General features: G+C 40.6%; 1 protein-coding gene across 2 annotated transcripts; it reads right to left on the minus strand.

The window, feature by feature from the left end:
* Positions 1-18,654: 18,654 nt before the first annotated feature.
* On the minus strand, positions 18,655-25,756 carry LOC128511960 (zinc finger protein 239-like). Of its 2 annotated transcripts, none has more exons than XM_053485003.1 (2): positions 25,695-25,756; positions 18,655-20,760 (listed from the first exon to the last, which is right to left on the minus strand). In XM_053485003.1, exon 2 carries the CDS (start codon positions 20,742-20,744, stop codon positions 19,743-19,745), a length of 1,002 nt encoding a protein of 333 aa, XP_053340978.1. In that variant the 5' UTR covers positions 20,745-20,760; positions 25,695-25,756; the 3' UTR covers positions 18,655-19,742. The 2 variants fall into 2 exon arrangements, with proteins under 2 accessions (XP_053340978.1, XP_053340977.1); XM_053485002.1 differs by lacking the exon at positions 25,695-25,756 and adding an exon at positions 23,313-23,767.
* Between the last annotated feature and the right edge of the window lie 900 nt (positions 25,757-26,656).

The raw sequence follows: 26,656 nt of genomic DNA on the forward strand, positions 1-26,656 counted from the left end.
CCGGACCGGGAGGCGTGCCGCCTGGACGACTCTACGTACCCCAGAACGCAAGATCGGACGTCCTCCAATGGGGTCACTCCTCACCGGTTGCTGGACACCAAGGGACCTGGAGAACCCTATCATTCATCAGACGGGCGTTCTGGTGGCTCTCCATGAGAAGGGATGTCACAGAGTTCAGGCGTGCCCGGTGTGCGCCAGGGCCAAGGACATCTCCTGAAATCAACCATCTCCTGGAGAGCTCCAACCACTTCCCGTTCCTCAACGGCCCTGGATTTCATCACGGGCCTGTCGGTTTCCGAAGGGAAAAACACCATATTCACCATTGTTGACCGGTTCTCCATGGCAGTGCACCTGGTGGCCCTCACCGGACTCCCATTAGCCAAAACCACCGCTGAACTAACACTGGAACACATAGTCCGCCTGCATGGGTTCCCCAAAGACATCGTCTCGGACAGGGGGCCCCAGTTCACCGCCCGGTTCTGGAAGGCCTTCTGCCGTCTGATCAATTCCACTAGTAGTCTGTCCCATCTGTACCATCCCCAGACTAATGGTCAGACGTAACGGACCAACCAACAACTGGAGCGCTACCTAAGGTGTTTTTTTGCTGATCGCCAGCGCTCCTGGGCCCGCTACCTCATATGGGCAAAACTTTCTTACAATCTGCACGTCTCATCTGCCACCAAGCTAAACCCATTTGAGGTACGCTATGGTTTCCAACCCCCGATGTTTGCCCATCAAGAACCGGAGGTTGACGTACCATTGGCCCAACAGTTGGTCCGTAAGTGTCGACACCTCCCGGGACGCTTACAAAGTAGGTGACAAAGTATGGTTATCCACAAAGAACCTACATCTGCACACGGAATCCAGGAAACTTTCACTCCGCTTCATCGGACAATACCGCATCACTCTAAGGATAAATCCTGTCACGCACCGGCTCCAGCTGCCTGCGGCGCTCCGGATTCATCCCATATTCCACACATCCCAACTCAAACCCTTCATCACCTCTCCAATGGTTCCACCCACCCCCCCTGCTCCTCCTCCCCGCATCATCGATGGTGGTCCCGCCTACACCGTGTGTCGGATCCTCGATTCACGCCTTCGGGGCAGAGGCACCCAGTACCTGGTCAATTGGGAAGGCTCTGGCCCTGAGGAACGGTCTTGGATTCCGGCCCGGTTCATTCTCGACCCCAAACTCATTCAAGACTACCGTCGTCGGGTATCCTCCATCCCAGGACCGTCAGGAGCTGGTCCTGGACAGGGGGGTACTGTCATGCACACTTAAGACGCGACCGGCACTAGGACTCGGAAGTAATGCGGTCGCGAACCAGGAAGTATAAGAGGGATAAACAAACCACAGCACAACGCTCAGTTATTGAGTTTGCCCAATGTTGCCTTGGTTGCGTTTATCAATCCGTGAGTACTCACTTTCTTGGTTTTGCTTTCTTACTGAGTGCAAATTGTTGGTGAAAACTCAGATATTGAGTTGTCAGATGAGGAAGATGAAAATGCAGAGTTTGAGGCAGAGTCAGAGGAGTAAGAAAGCACAGATGATAAAGTTCAGACAGGGCAAACAGAAACAAGAGTCAGCGAGAGAATAACCATCCACATCTGGTCGTCGTCTCCTCTGGGCCAAGACTACAATGTACACCCTGTCATTGTTTTCTAAATATATATCACTATTAACAGTACAGATGTGGCCATTAAGACTGCGCGTGTTTTCCCGCGGGATGCCTCAATTTAGCGCGCGGCGCGCCGCGACTTGCCATAAGCAACATTCGGGAATTTAAATAAATGTGTTGTGCTTCACTGAATATCCGCCAGATGGCGCATGGAAGGACTTTATTTAAAAGCCGGACCAAGTACTGTACAACGAAGAATTGTGTATAATTACTTAGTCTAAAACAATATTGTTCCCAATGCTAAAGCAAACATGAATTTTATTTTGCTTTACAACAGATCTTTCATGATAAATGTGTGTATATGTGCTTCATATTTTTTTCATAATGATGAAATGAGATGCCCAAATTCGTGCTTTAAAATTCTTAATAAGTTTCTTATATATTTTTTGTAATGTTTTAACAGGGACAAAACAGTAAAAGACATGGCAATATCTCGGTTTACGTGGTGTTGAAATTAATTTAGTTTTCTGATAGTAGGCTATCTGATAGTCTTAACTATGCGAATGTCCTGATTCGTGAATATGCCAACATATCTTATTTAAAACGTAAAAAATGTGTCGACACCATCAGAAGACATGAATGAACTATATATATTATATTATTAAGTAAATATTATTTTATGACCACGAGCTTCTTCGGGCATTTTATAATAATCATCATATTTGCTGTTTGTGTCCAGCATTTAATAATTATTTCATCCATTATTTAACCACGGCTGGAAATAATATCTGGAATGTGATGTGATTGTGAATTCATGACTGAAATAAAGCAGTTTGTCTTTTGTAAAGTACTTTCACTTTACAAAAGGCAGCGTTTTTATAAAGCGTTTTTTAAAGGCAGCGTTTTTATGTAGGTTGATAAACGTGTGTTGTACAATATATACACCGCGACAGCGCGCGCAGTTACTCACTTCTCACCTTTCATGTAGGTCTGCTCGGACTAATTCGTTTTAAACCCCTCAAAAATGTGTGTGTATACAGCCCCAAACCTCCACCAGTTATTAACAATAGAATCTATTTAGAAAAAAATCCCCAGGGATTTCGGAGCTTCAGGAAATCTCCCGGCGCTCTGCGCATAACACCGGACCAACTCATGTCGAAAAGAATTTATAAACGGTTTCTAAACGTGGGCTATTGTTTTTTTTTTTACTTATAGTATTTGTTAATTTAATTTAAATGAGGTTTGGGCTCAGGACTTCGATTCGGCATCGTGATTCCTCTTTAATTTACTCCATAGTTTTAATCAGCGCTCAGCCGCATGCATGGAGTTTTCCAGAGCGCACCGGAAGAAGTAGACTAATGATTATGAGCGAGTCGGGAAAACAGCAAGCAGACTGACTCTGACCATTTAAAAAAACGTTTGCGTTCATTTTCTGACGCGCTCAAGTTTACCAAAAACAATACAGAACAGCGCAGCTTATTTGCTTTCAAACATTTATAAAATCACGTTTTTTCATTAGTGTGAGTGCACTTAAATAAAAGTTGAGTCTTATAAAGGCATGTAGTCTTATATAGTTTTATTATATAGTTTGTGCACATTAATCAGAGTCCTCATCTGTTACATTTTTGAGGACAATAGTTTTTTTTCAACCTGTCACGGCGTGCGCCCAAATCAATATCGCTCCTCGCTCACTAGTTAGGCCGCCTTTCCTTCGGGGTTTGTTGGTTTACAGTGGATTTTACTACGCGGTGTGAGTGAGACGCGCGCACACAACGCGGAAGTGCGGCATGCAAACGGGGCAAATGGAACGCGGCCCAGAGACTTCAAAGAAGAGCCAGCGCGAGCGGACGGAGGCAGGAGCTGCTGTCCGCGGATAGCCGTCGTACTCGTATTTTATAGCGCAGGGTGCAAACCCGGGATCATTGGCATGGATGAGTTATGTCCAGCTCTGTACCAGCATGTCATGTGGGCATTATAAGACTAAAAAGTGGTAATAGACGCAGGTTAATTTTTTTATAGTCTAAATTAAAATCCTCCTCTTAGTGCCTCCTATTCCTATTATTCCTATTGTTTTTTTAGTGTCACTGCGTGTGCTTACAATGCCAGACAACATTAAAATGCAAATTATTCACTCTCCCCAAGTGTGAATCAGCTGTTCTCACCTATACATATTAACCTATACATTCTCACCTAAAGTGTTTAGGTGAAATTCCACCTATACAAGTGTGACAAATATGCAAAGAAAAAAAATAGGAAGGGGCAAATACTTTTTCATGGCACTTCACATGTTGTCAGATTGTTCCACTGGGCCGAAACTGTGGCAGGTGGAGTTATAGCACTTTTCAAATCACACTTACTATACACTGATATTAATAACTTTGAATGATGAATTCTACGTTAATATGATCTCGGGCTTGCTCCACATTATAAAAGCAAAGCGCGGAGATGGAGATCAGGGAAGTACGTGATGTGGTGGAAAATAGGCAGTGGCGGTTCTACACTGAATTGCTCCCCGGGCGAGACTCCCTCCCGCCCCCCCGTCAGCGCCACTTCTAACCAACCAACCAAACCTCCTGTCTGAAGTCTGCTCGGTCTTGTTAATTTGTTTTAAAACCCCCAATTCTGCGAATTCCCCCAGCAGCGAAACTGGTTTGATGACTTCACACCTGTTGTAAAGGTGAGATGGGGGATTACAGTAACTGTGGGTGCGCTTTACCTCGGAGCGCGCTGTCGCGTTGTATTCAATGAATAGACTAAAATTAAATCATGTTTGCTTCAGCATTGGAAACAATATTGTATTAGACTAACTTTATTAAAGATTATACACTTTTGTATTCTTTGTCCACACACGTGGGCATCTTTAAATTTTTAGATATTGATCTTTTCTCGATGCAGCGAATTTTCTGAGCAAATTAATAATAATTTCCATGAATGAAAAGCAGGAAGAAGAAAAGGTTACGCAAAAATAAGAAAAAGCTTTAGAGGTAAATGCTGTGAAATGCTTCAAATGAACAGATTCTGCCTATAACAGGTCAGGGACAGTGAGGCTGGATCCAGCAGCGCACCACATCCCACATCATAATACATGCTGATGATGACCAACACGTCTCCCCTGATCTACCAGAGTAAAAAGAATGGCAATCAAACAGAATAAAATTAGTAGCAGCACTAACTAAATTAATTGAAATAATGTTTCTCAGCATTATTTCGCGTTAATATTGACTACCCTAATAATTAAAATAAGTAACTAGTTTACTAGCGTGAGCTACTGCTGCTACTGATTTTATTTCAGCTTACCTGTTCAGGTTTATTGCCATTCCTTTTAAAATATTGTCTTTATAGATTTTGTTTGTCTTGATGTTCTTTTTTTTTCGTTTCTTTGACCCAATATATGTTCAGTGATACTTCAAATAACATGTTTAAATAGCATTGATTTCTGTATTGTGTTATATTTTTATACTAGTAACTGGTGTTAAAAATGTATCTCTACATTAATGAGCCAATGTATTATGGTGTGGGCTGCTGTGGGCCAGGAAGTCCAGGGACACTTTTTGGTCCCAGTCCGCCCCTGTAATAACGAATGAAAAAGCGCAGTCGAAGCCCGGGGATTCTGCGTTCCGCGAGGGCCAGTCGTGAATAGCTGACACTTAGTGACAGCCAATGAAATTGAAGCATTTTTGTTGCTTTCCACGTGGTGTGGCGTTGCTTAAATAATATCTGTATAATATCCGTATATCCTATAAAATCGTCCAGACCCTAGTTCGAATCCCGCTCTGGGTGAAAATGTAATAAATGTGAATCCTTTGTTTTACACTTTTTGCTTATGATAATCATTAAATTACAGCAACTGTGAGGTGAGTGCTAATGTGTTTCATAGCTTAAGAAAAAAAATTCTCAATTGCAAACATGCATTTAGTACTGAAGCATAACTTGATAATGTAATGACTATATCGTGGTATTTTAGTAAATAGCACCGGAATTTTGAGCACTGGCTGGGAATCGAACCCAGGTCTCCCGCATGGCGGGCGAATCACCTACTGAGTCAACAGTACCCGTCTGCGTTTAAAGCGCATAAATATAGGCTAACGTCATACATCTGCGCGGGTGCGTTACAATAATAATAATAATAAATTTGGAGAACTACTACTACTAATAATAATAATTCTGAATGAAAATGAAGAATAAATACATATCAGTTTGAGCTTGACACGTTTATGAGCTCTGTCGCTTGCCGTCAATGGGCGCCTAAGAGACATAACATTTTTCGGCTTCAGTAGACACACAATACTTTAGACTGAAACACGACTGCCCCCTACAGGTATTGAAGGGCATTTTCACAGCTTGCCGCGCGCACTCGCGGAAAGTCGTGGGATCCCTTTTCCGAAAAACGTGCGTTTTTAAAGGCCAGATCTGTACCTATAGGTTTTTATTTTTACTTATAATTAGTCACAAAAATGACATATTCTGATAAATCTAATAAAGTTTTTAGAGACTAATTTTCTTTTACTTCATGCTTTTTTAAGATTCAACCCCTAACTACATGATCCTCCAATTATTCACAGCAGTGATGCCCCTACACGCAATAACTGGACCCCAATGCAATATTTTGAACAGTACATTGATGACTCTGTGTACAAAGAATTGGAAGTTCTATCTACAAGCTAAGAGACCTTTTGTGGAAGGTCAGGCCCTTCTGAACAAAATGAGGAAAGGGGGTTTGCGTCTTCCAAGAGCACAAAAACTGTCCATTGACGAGCAAATGATTCCATTTACTGGCCGCTGTTTGCCAGCATGTTCCGGGGAAACCATACCCAACTAGACTGAAGGTGTTAGTCTTGGCCACACCAAATAGCGTGGTCTTAGATTTTGTTGTGTACCAAGGCAAGACCACCTTCCCAATCACAGCAGGACAGGGCATCGAAGCACAAGCTGTTCTTCATTTGCCATTCCCAGAGAAACCCACTTGTTCTTTGACCGGTACTTTACGAGCGTCGACCTTTTGAACACCCTGGTGGAGAAAGGGCTATCACTTCTTGATATATCATATCCCATAACCAAGAAATACATACTAAAGAGGCACATTTCCTGAAGAAAATGTGAGTGGTGCTTGCCATGGCATCATAGACATAGCTATGATGTCATATCTATGATGTCATAGCTGATGTTGGTTTCAATGTTAAGTCTATGGGACTTTTTGGGGCAGTGGCAATTAACCACCCAGCCCTTAGAAAAGTCATAGCACCCCATTCCTGAATAAGGCGCACAATTTGACACCTCATTCATGGGTCTACGTCAAACGGTGTGGGACTAGTTACGCGCCAAACTTTTGTACGGAAGAAAAAGAAAAAAAAAGAATAAGCCTAAAGGATGACAATAGTAGTGCTTCGAAGCACCACTAAAAAGTTCAAAATACAAACAGCACACTAACAATGATGTGTTAGTTCCAGTCAAAGTTCATACTGATTTTTGATATTTTCTTTGTAATTTCCTTGTTGTGTTCATGGTTCGTTTTCAGATATACTAACTTCCGTTGTCCAGTGTGGTAGACACAACATATTGTGGAAAAAAAAAAATTTCAAAAAATTAGAAAAAGGAAAAATAAAAGTAATTGGAAAAACTTTTTTTCACAGCGGCGTTTTGGTGTCAGTGGAGTCACGTGTAATGGTCATCTGGCATTCAAGCCAAAGCGGTGAAGTCGGTTGCGAATGGTTTGTCCAAAAAGCCTAGTATCCCTCGCATCTCGTAAATGGACCTGCAGCTTGCATAACGATGTCTGAGTGCTAAGGTCCTCAGATACTGATCATCGTTGCGGTCTGTCACTCGGGGGGCTCCACTCCTAGGTCTGTCATGAACTCTGCCAGAAGTCTTGATGCAAGTCTGCTGATGACACTTTGAGACACACCAAGTTCATGGCCAGGTGGTGCTGCTCATCCATTGAGTGACGTCGTGTGTTCATACCAGCTTTTTATACCCACAGAATGTTGAAATTGATGCCACATTAAAAAAGGTTGTCTTTTGGGATTGGCATACCTGTACACAATGAGACCATTACATGGAAAACACAAAATGATGTGTGTCTATCACCCCAATACAATTGCCTCCCTATCCCAAAAATGTCTGAAGTGAAACAAACAACGTATGTATGACATCCACTAAGTCTCTCACAATATCCCTAACTTATTCTGAGTAGTGTATATATATATATATATACGTACATACAGATGTCGCCATTAAAAACGCACGTTTCAAGAAAAGGGATCCCGCGACTTGTGACAAGCTGTGAAAATGCCCTTCATTACCTGTAGGGGGCAGTCGTGTTTCAGTCTGAAGTATTGTGTGTCTACTGAAGCCGAAAATGTGTTCTCTCTCAGGCACCCATTGACAGCAAGCGACAGAGTTCGAAAACGTGTCGAGCTTAAACTGTAAATACTGATATGTATTTTTCCTTCATTTTCTTCTCCTACAGTAAAGATACTTCTTTAACTGCGCTTTCTCCATTCGGTATTATTATTATTAGAAGTAGTAGTGCTCCGAATTTATTATGATTGTTATTATTATTATTATTATTATAACGCACCCATGCGTGTGCAAAAAGATGAAGTAATAATACGAATAAGATGTATGATATGTTAGCCTAAAACAATATTGTTTTATTGTGTTTATGAGCTTTAAATATACACTAAACGATAAACACTGCCTTGTGCAAAGTGAAAGTGAGTTGCGTGTGCAGCTTTTTGATCAAAAGGCTGATAAACACGTGCGCAGATATGAGCAGATTTATCGATAAAACTACAGACATGAAATGAAACAAACACAAAAATATATGCTACTTGCTGAATACAACGCGACAGCACGCAGAATCCCCAGGCTTTGACTGCGCTTCCTCCATTCATTAGTGAAAATGCTGGGTTTCTGTAAACACGTCGTTGGGTTGTTTATGCTGGGTCAATAGTCTGTGTTATTTCGGGTACTTTAATCATTTAAAAAAACGTTATTACTGGGTTGCTTTCGCTATGAGTACTAAAAGTGCTGCATGATAAAACTCAATGCAAAAAACGGAAAAAGAAACTTTTCCGTTTCCTCCCTTTTGTATATGCAGTAAACCAACACGATGGGTGAACACGATGATTAAAGAATTTAATTAAACATGAATATATACTCAGCAAAAAAAGAAACGTCCTCTGACTTTCAACTGTTTTTACTTTCAGTAAATTTAATGTGTAAATATTTGTATGAACACTAAAAGAGTCAACACCATAGAACATAAACTAAAAATGTTTCCCAATGTGTCCCTGAATGAAGGGAGGCTCAAAATCAAAAGTACCAGTCAGTGTCTGGTGTGGCCACCAGCTGCTTGAAGTACTGCAGTGCATGTCCTCCTCATGGACTGCCTATTGTGGACAGTCTGAGCACTGATGGAGGGATTGTGTGTTCCTGGTGTGACTCGGGCAGTTGTTGTGGCCATCCTGTACCTGTCACGCAGGTGTGATATTCGGATGTTCCGATCCTGTGCAGGTGTTGTTACACGTGGTCTTCCACTGCGAGGATGATCAGCTGTCCTTCCTGTCTCCCTGTAGCGCTGTCTTAGGCGTCTCACAGTGCGGACATGGCAATTTATTGCCCTAGCCACATCAGCAGTCCTCATGCCTCCCTGCAGCATGCCTAATGCACGTTCACGCAGATGAGCAGGGACCCTGGGTATCTTTCTTTGGGTGTTTTTCACAGTCGGTAGACAAGTCTCTTTAGTGTCCTGCGTTTTTAGAACTGTGACCTTAAATGCCTACTTTCTGTAAGCTGTTAAGGTTTTAACGACCATTTCAGAGGTGCATGTTAATTAATTGATTATGGTTAATTGAACATGCATGGAAAACATTGTTTAAACCCTTTACAATAAAGATCTGTAAAGTTATTTGGATTTTTACAACATTAATGTTGAAATACACAGTCCTTAAAAGGGACGTTTTTTTTTTTTTGCTGAGTGGATATATATATATAAGTGGCATTTTAATTTAAATCCAACATTTAATAGTTAGTGATTGGTGCATGGGCGTCAACTCGCACGTTCTGTAATATTCCATTGTCATATATACTGCCATTGTTTTAGAGCCCTTTAATAAAGCATTCTCTGGTTAGTAAGTAAGTAGAAATGAATAAATAGCTTTATATAGATATAGAATATATAGAGAGATAAAAAACATAGATAAAGTATACTGTAATACGACTGTCCATACAGTAAATAAAAAGAAATGTATTAAATCCAACTATTAAGTCTGATTTAATTGCTTTCATTAACCATTTTTATTTATTTGTTTTTTTTATCTATTTTAGGCAGAGACGTTGTCATGGTCAGCCCCTAGAGGGAGCCAGACGCAGAGACTCCATTTTGAGAGTCTTCATTTCCCAGAGTACACCTCGGTCAGGTGACGGGAACGCTTACCTGAACCGAGGAAGCTAATTAGAAGAGACTGATTAGTTTTGTGTTAAATAGCCCTTTGTTTAGTTGCTCTGCGTCTGGCATCTGTTGTGTTAACTTTAGTTGAGTTAAATGGGTGTTATGTTTCAATGTTCTTGGTGTCATGCGACTTCCCTAGCGCCTGGTTTGTGTAGCTCTTGTTTTAGTTTTGTTTAGTCATCCTAGTTTGTCATGTTATCTCATAGCCTGTTGTTAGTTAATGTTTAGCCGGTGTTTAGTCCATGTTAAGCCTGTTACGTTTAGTCCATGTTTAGCCTGTTACGTTTAGTTCATGTTTAGCCTGTTACGTTTAGCCTGTTACATTTAGTTCATGTTTAGCCTGTTACGTTTAGTTCATGTTTAGCCTGTTACGTTTAGTTCATGTTTAGCCTGTTACGTTTAGTTCATGTTTAGCCTGTTTAGTGTTGCTCCCTGTCTTAGTGTTACTCTTGTTTAGGTTAGTTAGTGTGTGTAGTAGATGTCTGTTTATGTTTGGTTTGCCTTATTAAAAGCCTTTCCCATGATCACCTCTGCCTATACACCTTCCCTAAAACCCACGCAGCACACCCGTTACAAAATGCCAGACCTAAAAAGTAGTATAGCGGAGGAGCCTTCCCTCGATATTTTTTTGGGGGGGGCTATGATCATGACGTTGGGGCAAGCGGACCTCGTGGGTAGTCGGCTTGCCATCCGACGGAACAATGTGGAGCACGCAGGAGTGAGGGAAGCGACGCCCTGCAGTGCTCAGCAGCGAAGGACTGGAGAGGGCGAGCGAGCAACGCAGCAGGACTGGAGAGGCTCGAGGCTGGCTATACGGCGCGTGGCCCCACAGACACAGGACGACGGTACCAGGGGTAAGGAAAAACCCCAGTCGTTGTGTCGGCAAAAGGGGCCTGGCGAGGAGCAGCAACAGCAGAGGCGACTGCTCCAACAGCTGACTGGAGAGCTGATCCAGCAGATCAATGCATGCCGGGCAGCCAATGACCAGGAACGCATGCAAACCCTGCTGGAGTTGGGTGCACGGCTCCAGGACCAGCTCGTCTAGCTAGACAGGGGAAGCCCAGTACCTCCAGTCCACCCCGCTGCGGACCCAGTTCTCCCAGAGAGCCCAGTGGAGGGCTCCAGTTCTCCCAGAGAGCCCAGTGGAGGGCTCCAGTTCTCCCAGAGAGCCCAGTGGAGGGCTCCAGTTCTCCCAGAGAGCCCAGTGGAGGGCTCCAGTTCTCCCAGAGAGCCCAGTGGAGGGCTCCAGTTCTCCCAGAGAGCCCAGTGGAGGGCTCCAGTTCTCCCAGAGAGCCCAGTGGAGGGCTCCAGATCTCCCAGAGAGCCCAGTGGAGGGCTCCAGATCTCCCAGAGAGCCCAGTGGAGGGCTCCAGATCTCCCAGAGAGCCCAGTGGAGGGCTCCAGATCTCCCAGAGAGCCCAGTGGAGGGCTCCAGTTCTCCCAGAGAGCCCAGTGGAGGGCTCCAGATCTCCCAGAGAGCCCAGTGGAGGGCTCCAGATCTCCCAGAGAGCCCAGTGGAGGGCTCCAGATCTCCCAGAGAGCCCAGTGGAGGGCTCCAGATCTCCCAGAGAGCCCAGTGGAGGGCTCCAGATCTCCCAGAGAGCCCAGTGGAGGGCTCCAGTTCTCCCAGAGAGCCCAGTGGAGGGCTCCAGTTCTCCCAGAGAGCCCAGTGGAGGGCTCCAGTTCTCCCAGAGCGCCCAGTGGAGGGCTCCAGTTCTCCCAGAGAGCCCAGTGGAGGGCTCCAGTTCTCCCAGAGAGCCCAGTGGAGGGCTCCAGTTCTCCCAGAGAGCCCAGTGGAGGGCTCCAGTTCTCCCAGAGAGCCCAGTGGAGGGCTCCAGGTCTCCCAGAGAGCCCAGTGGAGGGCTCCAGATCTCCCAGAGAGCCCAGTGGAGGGCTCCAGTCCTCCCAGAGATCCCAGTGGAGGGCTCCAGTCCTCCCAGAGAGCCCAGTGGAGGCATGAGCCAGAGCCGCCTCTGTCCAGCTTTGGCAAGCTTCCCCCGCTGCCCTACTTCGTCAACCTCGACGACGGCGAACCTCAGCCCTACGCGGATGGTGAGCTTCCGCCTCTGCCCTGCGTCGTCAGCCTGAACGACATCGTGCTGCCGCCTCTGCCTTGCTTCGACGGCCTCGACAGCGGCGAGCCTTTGTCCGGCAATCCAGCTCTTCCTCCTCTGCCTTGCGTCGACGTCAAGCCACCTCCCGGCTTCGGCGACGTCCCAGCGCCAGTGCTCCCCGCTCCGCCGACCGGATTCGGCGACGACCCAGATCCTGTGCTCCTCGCTCCGCCGACCGGATTCAGCGACGACCCAGCCCCGCCTCCGTCTCCGCCCGGCGACCCAGCTCTGCCCCCCCGTCACCCTGCCCAGGGAACTCGGGCTGCAGCCTCTCTGTCGGGAGGACCGACAACGGACCTTGTGGGGGGTGCCCTGGACCACCATTTGGCGCTCCGGTGTAGTGCCTTTGGAGGGGGGTAATGTCACGGTCAGCCCTTAGAGGGAGCCAGACGCAGAGACTCCATTTTGAGTTTAGTTGTTAAGAACTTAATTTCCCAGAGTACACCTCGGTCAGGTGACGGGAACGCTCACCTGAACCGAGGAAGCTAATTAGAAGAGACTGATTAGTTTGGTGTTAAATAGCCCTTTGTTTAGTTGCTCTGCGTCTGGCATCTGTTGTGTTAACTTTAGTTGAGTTAAATGGGTGTTATGTTTCAATGTTCTTGGTGTCATGCCACTTCCCTAGCTCCTGGTTTGTGTAGCTCTTGTTTGTTTTGTTTAGTCATCCTAGTTTGTCATGTTCTCATAGCCTGTTGTTAGTTCATGTTTAGCCGGTGTTTAGTTCATGTTGAGCCTGTTACGTTTAGTCCATGTTTAGCCTGTGTTTAGTTCATGTTTAGCCTGTTACGTTTAGTTCATGTTTAGCCTGTCTTAGTGTTGCTCCCTGTCTTAGTGTTGCTCTTGTTTAGGTTAGTTAGTGTGTGTAGTAGATGTCTGTTTATGTTTGGTTTGCCTTATTAAAAGACTTTTCCCCATGATCACCTCTGCCTATACACCTTCCCTAAAACCCACGCAGCACACCCGTTAAAGACGTCCGCTCTCTTCTTAATTCATCTAAAACCTCTACATTATTCGCCTATTGTAAATGAAAGGTGAGAAGGAATTCCGCAGAATCTTCTGACATAATGCTTGCTCTAAAGAACTATACTCGACAAGAATATAGAGGATAAGAATCATATTTATAATCAGATAATTAATTAAATAATAAAATTATATCAAATAAGAACTTTATCTAAAAAAGCCAGACCAACCAAATTTCTCATTCACTGCTGAAGTAGTTAAATATGCTTATACTGTAGATACATAGGTTATATTTTAAAAAGTACAATTGCAAGTAAATTACAAACTGCATGTAATGTTGTAAAATATAAATAAAACATTATTAGAAGAAAATATATGATATGGTAGTATATAAAATGTAAAAGCTCAATGAGTGCTCAAATGTAACGTAGACGCAATTATTAATTTATTGTGTATATTTAACTTCATTCAGCTGTTTAAGTTATATGGAAAATAACTTTTAAAAAAAGAATACAAAAGTGAATAATCTTTAATAAAGTTAGCCTAATACAATATTGCTTCCAATGCTGAAGCAAACATGATTTTGTTTTAGTCTATACGCTGAATAGAACGCGACAGCGCGCTATAAAGTGAACCCCCACAGACCCCAGTTACTGTAATCCCTTTTGTCACCCTTCATTCACGATAGGTGTGAAGTTATCAAACCGGTTTCACTGATGGGGGAATTCGCAGATTTTTTAAACAAATTAACAAGACCGATCAGACGTCTCTGCCTAAAATGTATTTCGCCAGCAAAACATAAACATAAATAGATAAATAAACGTAAAAATATATAGATATTTAGAAATAAATAAAGTAGATATCAAACACTTAATGGTAACAATTAAATCAGACTTCATATTTGGATTTGAATATATTTACTGAATATATTCAGATTGTGTAAAATAAGTAAACCTGTTTCCTTCCTAGACCTTTTAATATCCTAAATCCTTGTGCTCAAAGTCATTAAATATATGAAGTACTGTTAACTTAAATAATTACAATTAGTTTAAATGAATAGACCTTGGTACGTATTTTATAACTTTCTTGAGTTTTGCCAACTTATTCAGGTTTACAGTGCATTAAACATTTTCTAAAATTCATTTAAAACCGGCATGCTTAAACCCGTTGCTTGCACTTTCACTTTACGTTTAAGTTTAATCAAATAAACACAACATACGGCATATATATCATCTCAAAGCTTTTATTTTGTGGGTCATAAATGCAGTGTTCAGTTACATTTTTGTGTGTCCACCCTGATTTTTAACCACGACTGAAAGGACTTTAAACAACCTATTTATGTGTTTATTACATGCCTCTTCTGTAAGTACCTTAAACCAGAATTTATTAATGGCAGTAATTAAATAAGATTTTGCATTCGGTTTTTGCTTCTTTTCAAATATCGTCTTTCAGAGCATGCCACACCATTTCAATGGGATTCATGTCAAGGAGATTCGGCGGGTGTCTTCACCCAGTTAATTCCCTCTTCAGCGGTCACTTTTCTTGCAGCAGTGTGCTTCGGGTCATTGTCCTGGAAGAAAACGGTGATGAATACCGAAGTTTTCCTTAATGTATGGGGCAGCGGTTCCTTTTATAATCGCCTCTTCAAAGAAAGACCTGTCCATTATTCCTTTAAAGACGGCAATAGGTCCTTTATAAGAGCCCTGACGCAGGGCTTTAGAGGGGGTCAGTGAAATAGGAGTTGTGAACAATTTTGAAATGTTGAGACATGTTAATATACTCACAAAATGAATATCGCAAGTTGATAAAATGATCTGCGGTAGCGGAAAAATCAGCTGAAAAAGGGACACTGCAGATTGCGGTATTAGATTTCCCTCATGTCTCCACTGTGTGTATTCATTCACAAGCAGTAGCGCACGCACAAGTCTTGTGAAGAATTAGACCATCCAGCTAAGATAAATGTTATGTCGTTGATTGTTAAAATCTGGATTAAGGATATTTTATTTTATTTTGTTTTATTTATTCAATTTTTATTTTTCGGTTTCCCCCCTGAGGGAGATTGCCACCTTATTGTGGTCAGGGGGTTTGCATGCCTCAGTAACCTTAAGAGCTATACCACCAGAAGCTTAGTAATGGGTTTGATAACTTCACACCTACATCAAAGGTGAGAAGAGGAGTGACAGTAACTGAGTGCGCTGTTGCGTTGTATATACTATACACACACACATATATAGGTATATTGTTTATTCATGTCTTCTGATAATGGCAACACATTTTTACGTTTTAAATAAGATATGTTGGCATATTCACGAATCAGGACATTTGCATAGTTAACACTATCAGATAGCCTTCTATCCGGAAATTAAATTAATTTCAATACCATTTAAATTGAGGCATTACCACGCGAGAAGATGGCCTCTCCAGCTCCCTTGGCCTGGACGGCCATCCAAGACCGCACACCAGCATCTCGCGACGACAAAAACGCACATAGAGTGGGACCCAAACTCAGAAACCGGGGTCTGAACCACATAGAAAGGGTACGAAGCCACCTGGCGCGTAACCCGTATTTGCCTCCGGTGACTGCCCCTTAAGTAAATCCCATGGCTTTTAGCTAGAATGTACATTGCCCTGCGGAACAGGAACTCGTCCTGTGCCCAAAGCAGAATCTGGTGCGCTAGCTTATTCAAGCGGCGAGAGCACAGTCCACTCCGGCGATTATATACGAGACTACTGTGTGTCCACCCGCACTAGGACATGGTAGCCTCAAGTGCTGGAGGAGGTGTTTCAGGGCCAAAATAAAGCCATCAGTTCGGGGCAATTGATGTGCCACGCGAGAAGATGGCCTCTCCAGCTCTCTTTTGCTGGATAGCCATCTAAGACCGCACCCCAGTCCGTGAGGGAAGCGTCTGTTATTAGCGTCTTGCGACGACAAAAATGCACCTAGAGTGGGACCTAAAGTCAGAAACCGGAGTCTGCACTTTCTGGCCTAGCTTGGTTTCCTTTAGGGTTTTGGAAATGGATTTGACACGCGCAGGACACACCTGTGGCCGCATTGCGATCGAATCCTACGTGACACCCAATCATGTTGTGTTCTGAGCAGGACAGAGAACGCTTTTCTGGCATTGAGTGTCAATCCTAAGGAACGGAGATGAGCTAGGATGACATCCCAATGTCGAAGCGCTAGCTCCTGAGACTGAGCCAGAATCAGCCAGTCGTCTAATGTGCGGGGTGAGCTAGACCAAATGGAAGGAGCTGATATTGGTAAGCTTCGCTTCCGATAGTAAACCCCAGGAACTTCCTGTGTTGTGGCAATATTTCCATGTGAAAATATGCAACCTTCAGATTGATTGTCACAAACCAATCCTTTGGTTGGATTTGAGAAACAATTACTTTGACAGTCAATATTTTAAACCTGTCTTTTTTTTTTTGGATAGGGGTTAGCCTGCGAAGATTTAAAATTGGACGCAGCCCACCCATTCCTCTTGGGAACCAAGAAATACCTACTGTAGTAGCCTGACTCGCTGTCTGGTAGAGGAACATGTTCTATGGCCCCTTTTCCAGCAATATCTGTAACTCCAGAGTCAGCAGATGCGCCCTTTCTGGTTTGACGGAAGTGGAGAGCGGCGTTGTCCAAAACACCAGTGGTGGCGGAGCAAGAACACAGACCTCCTGGGGATGCCAGAGAGAACACTTCATCTTAAGAGAAATTCTACGAACCCCTCCCTGGGGTGGGCGCACACCAACTGCTGGAGCGATTATTTACAAATGGAAGAAATGCAAAGTAACCATTAATGGCCCTATATGCAAGATTTCACCTCATGGGTTAGGAATAATCATGAGAAAAATGAGGCACCAGCCCAGGACTACACGGAAGAAACTCGTGAATGATATCAAAGCAGTCACCAAACAAACCATTGGCAACACAATACGCCTGCATGGATTGAAAAAGCGCAGCAAGGCTCCCCCCCCTCAAGAAGACACATGTACAGACCCGTCTGAGGTTTGCCAATTAACAGAGAAAGATTGGGATAAACTACTGTGGTCAGCTCTTTGTCATCAACTCGAATTGCTGTTTTTGGAGGAAGAAAAATGCTGACTATGACACTAAGAACACCACAGTCCCTACAGTCAAGCACGGAGGTGAAAACAGTATGCTTTGGGGCTGTTTCTCTGCTAAAGGTACAGATTGACTTTGCTGCACTGAGGGGCCAATGGATGAGGCCATGTGTTGTAAAATTTTAGATGAAAACCTCCTTAAGATGGGTTGTGGATGGGTCTTCCAGCATGAAAATGACCCCAAACATACTGCCAAGGCAACTAAGGAGTGGCTCAATAATAATTACATTAAGGTCATGGAGTGGGCTAGCTAGTCCTCAGACCTTAATCCAATAGAAAATTTATGTAGAGAGCTTTAACTTCGAGTTGTAACTTCAAGCAACAGGGAATGCACCATAAACAGCTAGAAAAAATCTGTAACGAATAGTGCATCCGAAGATGTGTGCAAATCTGGTAAACAACTACAAGAAACGTCTTTCCACTGTGCTTTCCAGCAAGGGTTTCTCTACCAAGTACTAAATCATGTTTTGCTTGGGGATTAAATACTTATTTCCCTCATTGAAATGCAACTTAATTCATAACATTTGTATCATGTGCTTTTTCTGGATTTTAAACCTATGATAAAAATTATAGACCCTTTATTTCTTTGTAAGTGGGCAAACTTAGAAAATCTGTAGGGGATCAAATACTTATTTCCCCCACTGTATATTATAGTGTACCATAGTACAGTGTTCTGAATAATTTAAATATGATTTTAATATATGAAATATATAAATGCAAGGTTCTAAGTATTTTTGTTGTATGAAAGTCACAAAGTATTTAATGTACAATTAGCAGCAGCCTTACACTGAAATAGATGTTTAGACACAAATATAACAGTCTGGACATTAAAGTTATGAATTCCTGGAGTTTGGGTTTTGGAATTTGGTCCCATTTTTTTCTTATATAGATTTCTGGCTGCTGAAGAGTTTGTGGTCGTCTTTGACATATTTTTCATTTAATGATGAGCCAAATGTTGTCTATAGGTGAAAGACCTGGACTATAGGCAGGCGAAATCAGCACCCGAACTCTTCCACTATGAAGCCATACTGTTGTAATAGCTGCAGTATGTGGTTTTGCATTGTCCTGCTAAAATTCACAAGGCCTTCCCTGAAAAAGACGACATCTAAAACCTTCATACACCTTTCAGCATTCATAGTGCCTTCCAAAACATGCAAGCTGCCCATACCGTATACATGTAAATACGTAAATAAATTCTGTCCAGTCAGTATTGCGTGATGCTGTGACAAAATCTGACTGGACATACATATATAGATACAAACATACTGTACAGACAAAAAAAAAATCTGGTCCTTTAATGTATGAAACGTAAAAGATATTCAGTACAGTGGAACATTGGATTGCGAGAAACTTGGTCTGCGAGCGCTTTGCTAAATTTTTTAAAATCAATTTTAACTTGTTGAACGAGCAAGGTATTAATATACAGTAAGAGTACTGTAGTACATATGACCCAATGATTCTTCTCTCTTTTGCGCGTTGGGATTGTGGGTAATTGTCCCCCATCCTCACTGTGCGTGTGTCACTCGTATAATACAAGTGTTTTGATATACAAGCTCGCTTCCCAAATGAATTGTGCTCACAATCCAAGGTTTAACTGTAACTGAAGGAAAAAGTTCTGGCCAATGTACAGACAAAACCTTTTTTTTATTTATATAGAAGACATTAGAAACCATTATGGATGAAACATTCCATTACACTATGAAAGGAGTATTTTTCTTTTAATTAATAAAATATGTAATATTCCACAAAATTATTTACTTTCCATTGGATATTTACTGCCGTGATTAATATGATTCAGCAGCATTAAGTTATTTAACACGAACTGATGCAGGAAGTATCTTATCATTTCTTAAACAACAAAAAGACATATCTGAAGAGATGTCCAGTGGTCATGGCAATAATGTTCCTTTGTTTCAGAAGGGTAAATTATTGCACATATTGCACATTTGCACAAACAATGCTCAATTGCACACCTCGGGACAATTGCACACTTCATTCATTCCACATATTATTTGCATTTAAATTAATTTTTGTCTGTACAGATAGGTTTATATTTTTATATCTTGAAAACTTGTATATTTTGTTTAACTTTCTTATAGGTAAAATATTTATTTTTTTATTGCCTCTTTTCTATTTTTATATTTCTCACTATTATTTCTTGTAAAATGTTTTTTTTTTTTAGGTCACGGGCGAACGTGTAAGCATTTCACTGCATATCGTACTGTGTATGACTGTGTATGTGACAAATAAAAGTTTAATTTGAATTTAAAATTGCTAAAATTACTTGTGTTTAGAACTAAAAAGAAAAAAAGAATGTTTAACAATAAAAATAAGAGCATTTCCACACACATCCACATAAAAAAAAGAGAACTTAAGTAATAAACAGATGTATAGCTTTAAGAAATCCACGTATCAGTGAAGCTAATGGGGGGGGAAGGCTAGAGCACCCTTGACCCCAAAGTTCACTTAATTTTGTCTCTATTATGAATGTGCTGAATTCTTCCCAGACTGTGAGCAGTGATGAGAATTCTGTTTAGTGCGAATGCACTGGTGACATTTTAGTGATCGTTTTTGGCTAAAGCTTCTCCCACACTGTAAGCAGTTATAAGGCTTCTCTCCAGTGTGGATGCACTGGTGAAGTTTTAGTGTACTCCGCTGGGTAAAATCTGTTCCACACTGTGAGCACCGATAAGGCTTCTCTCCAGTGTGAATGCGCTGGTGATTTTTTAGTGTACTCTCCTGGGCAAAACTCTTTCCACACTGTGCGCACTTATAAGGCTTCTCTCCAGTGTGAATGCGCTGGTGTTGTTTTAGTGTACTCTCCTGGGCAAAACTCTTTCCACACTGTGAGCAGTTATAAGGCTTCTCTCCAGTGTGAATGAGCTGGTGACGTTTTAGTGTAATCTCCTGGGCAAAACTCTTTCCACACTCTAAGCATTTATAAGGCTTCTCTCCAGTGTGAATGCGCTGGTGACTTTGGAAATGACACAATTGAGAAAAATCTGTTCCACACTGTGAGCACTTAAAAGGCTTCTCTCCAGTGTGGATGCGCTCATGTCTTTTTAGTGAACTTTGATTAATAAAATACTTTCCACACTGTGAGCAGGGATAAGGTTTCACACCAGTGTGAGTGAGATGGTGCAGACTTAGTGAATTCTGCTGGGCAAAACTCTTTCCACACTCTGAGCATTTATAAGGCTTCTCTCCAGTGTGAATGTGCTGGTGTTGTTTTAGTGTACTCTGATAGGTAAAATCTGTTCCACACTGTAAGCACCGATAAGGCTTCTCTCCATTGTGAATGCGCTGGTGACGCTGGAGATTACTCATTTTAGAAAAATCTTTTCCACACTGTGAGCAGTTATAAGGCTTCTCTCCAGTGTGAATGTGCTGGTGACATTTTAGACAAGCCTGACGAGAAAAACTTCTCCCACACTGATCATGAAAGTCATCTTTCTTCTGCCTTCTGGACTCTCTTGTGACCATTGTCTTTTTTATTTATCTATGGAGAGATGATAAAAAAACTCAGTAACACAACATACAAAACAATACTTTACATTATTCTCATTATAGTCGACATTTTGTTTCACCTTAGATAATGTAGCTCCAGTTAAAAGAAAAACTATCAGAGATAAAAAAAACTTGCTCCCTGGTATAACAATCATATACGCACTTTAAAACAGACCACTCGAAAATTAGAACGTAAATGGCGTCAAACTAAACTGTTAGTATTTCAAAAAGCATGGAAGGAGAGCATCCTGAACTATAGAAAAGCTCTAAGTGTATCTAGATTAACGTATCTCTCCATTCTTATAGAAAACATTGTGTAATAGAGAGGACTTCATAAACTTTTTAAATAATAAAATTGTAAATATTAGGCATAAAATTGAGGCTTTGAAACCAAACAATGTAATTTATGCTGGGTTAGGGTTAGGGTTAAACTAGCCATGTCAGATCGGAACCTAGAATACACTACTCCCCTTGAAGAGAATGAACTAATTTCACTCATCTCTTCTGCAAACTCATCAACTGTATATTAGATCCTATACCGACACATTTTCAGATAGTACCTGAAAGCAAGATGATCCCCCGACCAGCTAACATATTATCTCTATAGTTTTATATGTTTGTCTTAATGTTTTTTCCTTTGTTTCTTTGTTTTACAAATATGACCCAATGTTTTGTGATGTGGGATGTGGTAGGCTGCTGTGGAAATCCAGGGCCACTTTTAGTCCCAGTCTGCCCCTGCACACACATATCCACCTGTGTGAATTAGATGAGTCATACATACATTCCGACGCATGACCCAGTTCAAATAATCATTCAGGCAATATCTAAAAATCTGTGAAATAGGCAATAAGCAGTTGCAACTTGTAAAAGTACATATCAATAGAACAATACAGTTTGTATTTATCTTCTCTATCTTAAGAAAAGATAATAAATCTTTAATCCACAGATAGATAGGGGAAAACTTAATGTACTTCTAATGTAAAAGTATGGAATGTCTGGTCAACAAAGGTGAAAAAGCAATAATATTTTTATGTGCAAAACTCAATGGAACTGAATCATCTGCAATGCCAAATAAAGCAGTTAATTGACATGTACCCTAAGTATAGTGGACATGAGATTGAAGAAAAAAACCTGTCCAGAAGCCCTGCAAGTTCAGCCAGACATTAAACTGAGGTAGGTGCAGGAAGGACTAGAGCGTATCTAGTTCTGGTTTTAGTGATTTTACAATTATCAAATGATAAGATAAAATTCTATACAGTATTCTTGAAGTCACATCTTGCTGATATGAATTAATTGTGAATAGGTTTTCCCAGGGCTGCTTGGGAGATAAAGATGGAAAACTAATGATTTTTATGCCATAGACCCATTGCTGATGTAGTTCCAGATTTAAAGTGATGTCTAAACTGATACCAAATCTTAAGTGTATTAAGTACCACTGGATTGTTAGTATATTGAGTGGGTTTAAATGAAAAATTCATCCAAAAATATTGTGAGCAGCCCATTAGTACAGTATATTTGAAAATTAGACAAAGCAAATCCACCACTAAGTCTTTGGAATAAGGTCTTACGGATTTTACGAGGTTTCCCACCCCAAAGAAAAGAGATTATGATTTTAACCAAGGAATCAATTAGGTAGTATTAGGTAGAAATAAAGGAAGGATTGACAAAATGAAGAAATTTAAAAAGAATGTTCATTTCAACTGTGTTGATTTTTCCGGTTTAAAAAAGGGGGTAAATTGCTCCATCTCTGAATATCAGATTTTACCTCAGAAATAAGAGAGGAAAAATGTTGGATGGAAACTGGCACTGTAATTCCAAGATATTTAAAGACTGAACAATTATGTTTAAAAGGCAAGTTTAGATGCTTAAGTTGTAAAGCACTATTATTGAGCAGTTAATAGTCACTCTTATGAAAATTTTTATATCCTGAGAAAAAACCTAAATTATCTAAAATAGTTAAAATAACAGGAATAGAGGCTGCAGGATTAGTCACATATAACAATAAGTCACTGACATATAGGGATAGGTTGTGCTCCACTCCATTACAAATAATACCTTTAAAAGCAAGAGAAGATCTAAGCTTATGGATAATGGTTCAATGGCAAAGGCAAAAAGCAGTGGCGACATTGGGCACCCCTAGGTACGTTGTCCAAGAGTGATATAAACAGCTAACATTTGTGTGAACGCAAATACAAAAGATAAATTTATCACAAAACGCATATTTCTTTAATACTGAAAACAAGTTTTCCCACTCAACCCTATCAAAAGTTTTCTCAGCATCCACCAAAATTACAGCTTCCAGGGGATGTCTGGAGTAAATTATATTAAAGTGTACGAGTATTAAAAATCAAATGCTATTCTTTCATGAAACCAGTCTGCTCCTTAGTATGTTCACATCAGCATTTATTAATGATTATGGCCATTTTTCAATGATTATCACACCGAGTGGGATTATTTCCCCCTTTTTTTAAAAAAGGAGAGCAATTGAGGCTTGGTTAAAAGTAGGTGGTAATAAACCCTGGTCTAAGGATTTACTGAACACACCAAAAAGCTGTTGTAGTCCAGTAATTTGCCACTAGGTGTCACTCTCAGACTTTTGCAACAAGTGTGTTACAACAGTTTTGTGTTACGCCGGTTCCATCCTTTCTTTCTTCTTCCTGTCGTGTTAATAAAGAAAACACATTTAAAAAACTCTTACAAAAGACAGCGATGCCAATTTATCAATAAGCATTTTATAAAACTCAATAAAAAAACATCTGGGTCTGGGGCTTAGACTGCATTGCCTTAATTGAGACTATGATTTCTTCAAGAGATAACAGAGAGTCCAGACCCCTTACAGATACTTTATCAATAACAGTAATGTCAATACTTTTAAGGAAATCTTTCAATTTTATACTATCTGTAGGGCATTTAGACTTATAAAGGGAGGAACCAAATTATTTAAAAACTGCACTGATCTCTATGGGAGCAGTAGAAATAATAAGTTATTTTTAATTTGTGGTATTAACCATGAAGCAGCCTGTCGTTTTAGCTGATGTGCTAACAAGCTACTTGATATATTACCATATTTATAATACGTTCCCCGAGTTTGTAACAACATACATCCTGTTTCTTTTGTTGAAACATGATTAAATTCTGTTTGTAAATTAATGCGCTGCTTGTACAACTCCAGAGAAGAATTTGGTGCATAAATATGATCGATAATATCTGATCATTGAGCCTAGTCCTGCAACTTTGATTTAGAAAAGCAGAGTATGAAATGATTTGCCCCCTAAGATAAGCTTTGAAACTTTCCCATAATAACGAGTATGAAGTGGAATCAACATGGTTAAACAACAAGAATTTGTCAATAGTGTTAGAAATGATTGCAGGAAAATTTTTGTCTGCTAAAAGAATGAGTGTTTATGCATTGCAAATATATTTAGTGATAAGGGAGCATGGTCCGAAATTACAGTACTTAAATTATCTGAAAAAAACAACAAAAGGATTAAGGTTACTGACAATAAAGTAGGGCTGAAACGATTCCTTAAGTAACTCGAGTAATTCGATTACAAAAAATGATTGAGGAAAAATCTTCTGCCTCAAAGCCTCTTTTAATAAATTAAAAGAAGATACAGAATTTCGCCACTAAACAATGACGAAGAAGCGCTTACGTCACCCAAAAAAGCGGAAAGAGATGCAAACAGTTAACTGTGTATTGATTTGATGAAGCGTTCTGTTGCGGGCTGCAAAATGGAATGGATCAATAAAAATATCAGCGAGCCAAGCAAAGAAGAAAGCAGCAAGAGAAAACGACAGAAATTGTCAATAATGGCTTATGTTATGCCTGAGATGTAAATTTTGAAACTTTTAGTTTTGAAAGTTAAGTTGGACATCTTAGTGTTTTTGTATAATTTTTTTTTTTGTGTGTGTTATGCGCTAAAATGCCCACTCTGTCACTGATTATCCCCCCCACATAATCTCTATCAAATATATTTGGACACCACAATAAAAAATATATTATTATTATTAAATAAAATATTATTAATATCAAATATATTATTAATATTATAATATGCCCTAGGCACGTTATAAGAGAAACAAAGATTAATTGGTTTTCTTTTTGGAAACTTTTATTTTTTTAATGTGTTATGCACTAAAATGCCTCCTATTTTATTGAAGTAAAATATAGAATTATGTTTTATTTATTATTAATTAATTCATTATTATATATTATATTAATTATTATACACATTTTAGAATAGATTTTAAGCCAATAGGTCACATGACCTAAAAGTTATTGCAATAAAGTATAGAATTATTAAATATTAATAAATATAAAATGTGATCATATATTGGAGGTTGTGCCCTCTGCAGGACATGTAGACAGACATTTTAGAATAGATTTTGAGGCAATAGGTAACATGACCTAGAAGTTATTGAAATAAAATATTAAATAATTATTACATATTAATTATTAATAAAAATGAAAAGTGATATTGAATTTAAAAAGGTTGTGCCCTCTGCAGGACAGGTGGACACACATTTTAGAATAGATTTTTAGGCAATATTTTCTAACATTAATATTATCCGTATTTTAATCAGACAGTAATTTGCAGACGGTCCCTAACTCGCGCAGTAGGCGAGGTGCTTTCGCTGGACTCTGTATTATAAATGCGACTATTTTGCTTCCATATTACCCTGGCATATTTACACTAATTTAAATTCTTCAAACAAAACCAGAATGTGATTTATTACATTTAGACAAAACATTAAATGCTTAAAAAACAAAGAAAAACAAAACAATTGTTGGAAGTTAACAATAACTTTAAGGCACATAGTAAATTAATTATATGAAAGAACAGTGAGAAAGACACAGGTTTAATGCATAAATGCACTATAAAACTAGCCTAATTGCTAGATAGTGTACTTAGCAGAGAAACTTACCTATAACAGGCGCTCTGGACCCACGTGAGAGATCATAAGGCTTCGAAGAACAAGCAGCTGAGGGGACTGAGTGGCGCAGTGGTAAAGGAATCCACCTTTTAGCTTGTCGCAACCGGAGCTCTTAGAGAGAGCTGATTGGTCGAGCTCTGTCAGAGGGGCGGGATGAGAGGTACTTAGTGCCAATCAGGGCGTATGTGAGCTCTGTCCTCTGAGTGTGTACTATTAATTTGTTCATTTAAAAATGCCATACTATTCTGTTACTTATTTGTACATAACATAAAAATCATTGTGTGTTAATATTATGCCCTCATTTGTATTTATTTGTTTTTGTTTTTCCATTCTTGTTTCTGTTACTCTGTGGGACAGGCAGTCACATTGCAAATTGTATGCCATGTGACCTAATCAGTGGCCGAATGAATGCACATGCCTGTTTAATGCCAGTCAGAGCAACTAAATGATAAGGAAAAGTACTACGTATTTCGTGTGTTATTGTGTGTGCTCTGCTAACAGGTTATGGGCCCAGATAACATAACAGTTTGTGTGTAGTTAAGGCGGGTAAAAGTCGCAACCGATACTGCGTGTACCCAAGTTTAAATGAAACAAGATCTCTCGATAATATAAGTAGAAAAGAAAAGGAAGCTGTAAGAACAAGCCGCTGGTCAAGACTTGTCTTTGATGGAGATGAGAAGAATTATGAGTTATGAGAGACATAATTTTTGGGCCACCTTTGTCTACAGGGACTAAAAGAGACTATTTTAAATGAGCCTTCTGATGAGGATGAGGAAGATATGGCGAAAAATGCTGAAGCCTATGCGGAGTTGATCCAATTCCTGGACGACAAGAGTTTATCGCTGGTCATGAGGAAAGCAGCTGATGACGGACGAGCAGCCTTTAAGATTTTGCGTGAATACTATGCCGGCAAAGGGAAGCCCCGAGTAATCAGCTTGTATACTGAATTAACT

This window comes from Clarias gariepinus, chromosome 24, assembly GCF_024256425.1.
Source record: "Clarias gariepinus isolate MV-2021 ecotype Netherlands chromosome 24, CGAR_prim_01v2, whole genome shotgun sequence".
NCBI lineage: Eukaryota > Metazoa > Chordata > Actinopteri > Siluriformes > Clariidae > Clarias > Clarias gariepinus.

Excerpts from the sequence above, each read along its gene's own strand:
- LOC128511960 (XM_053485003.1), bottom strand. The coding sequence starts at position 20,744 with ATGGTCACAAGAGAGTCCAGAAGGCAGAAGAAAGATGACTTTCATGAT.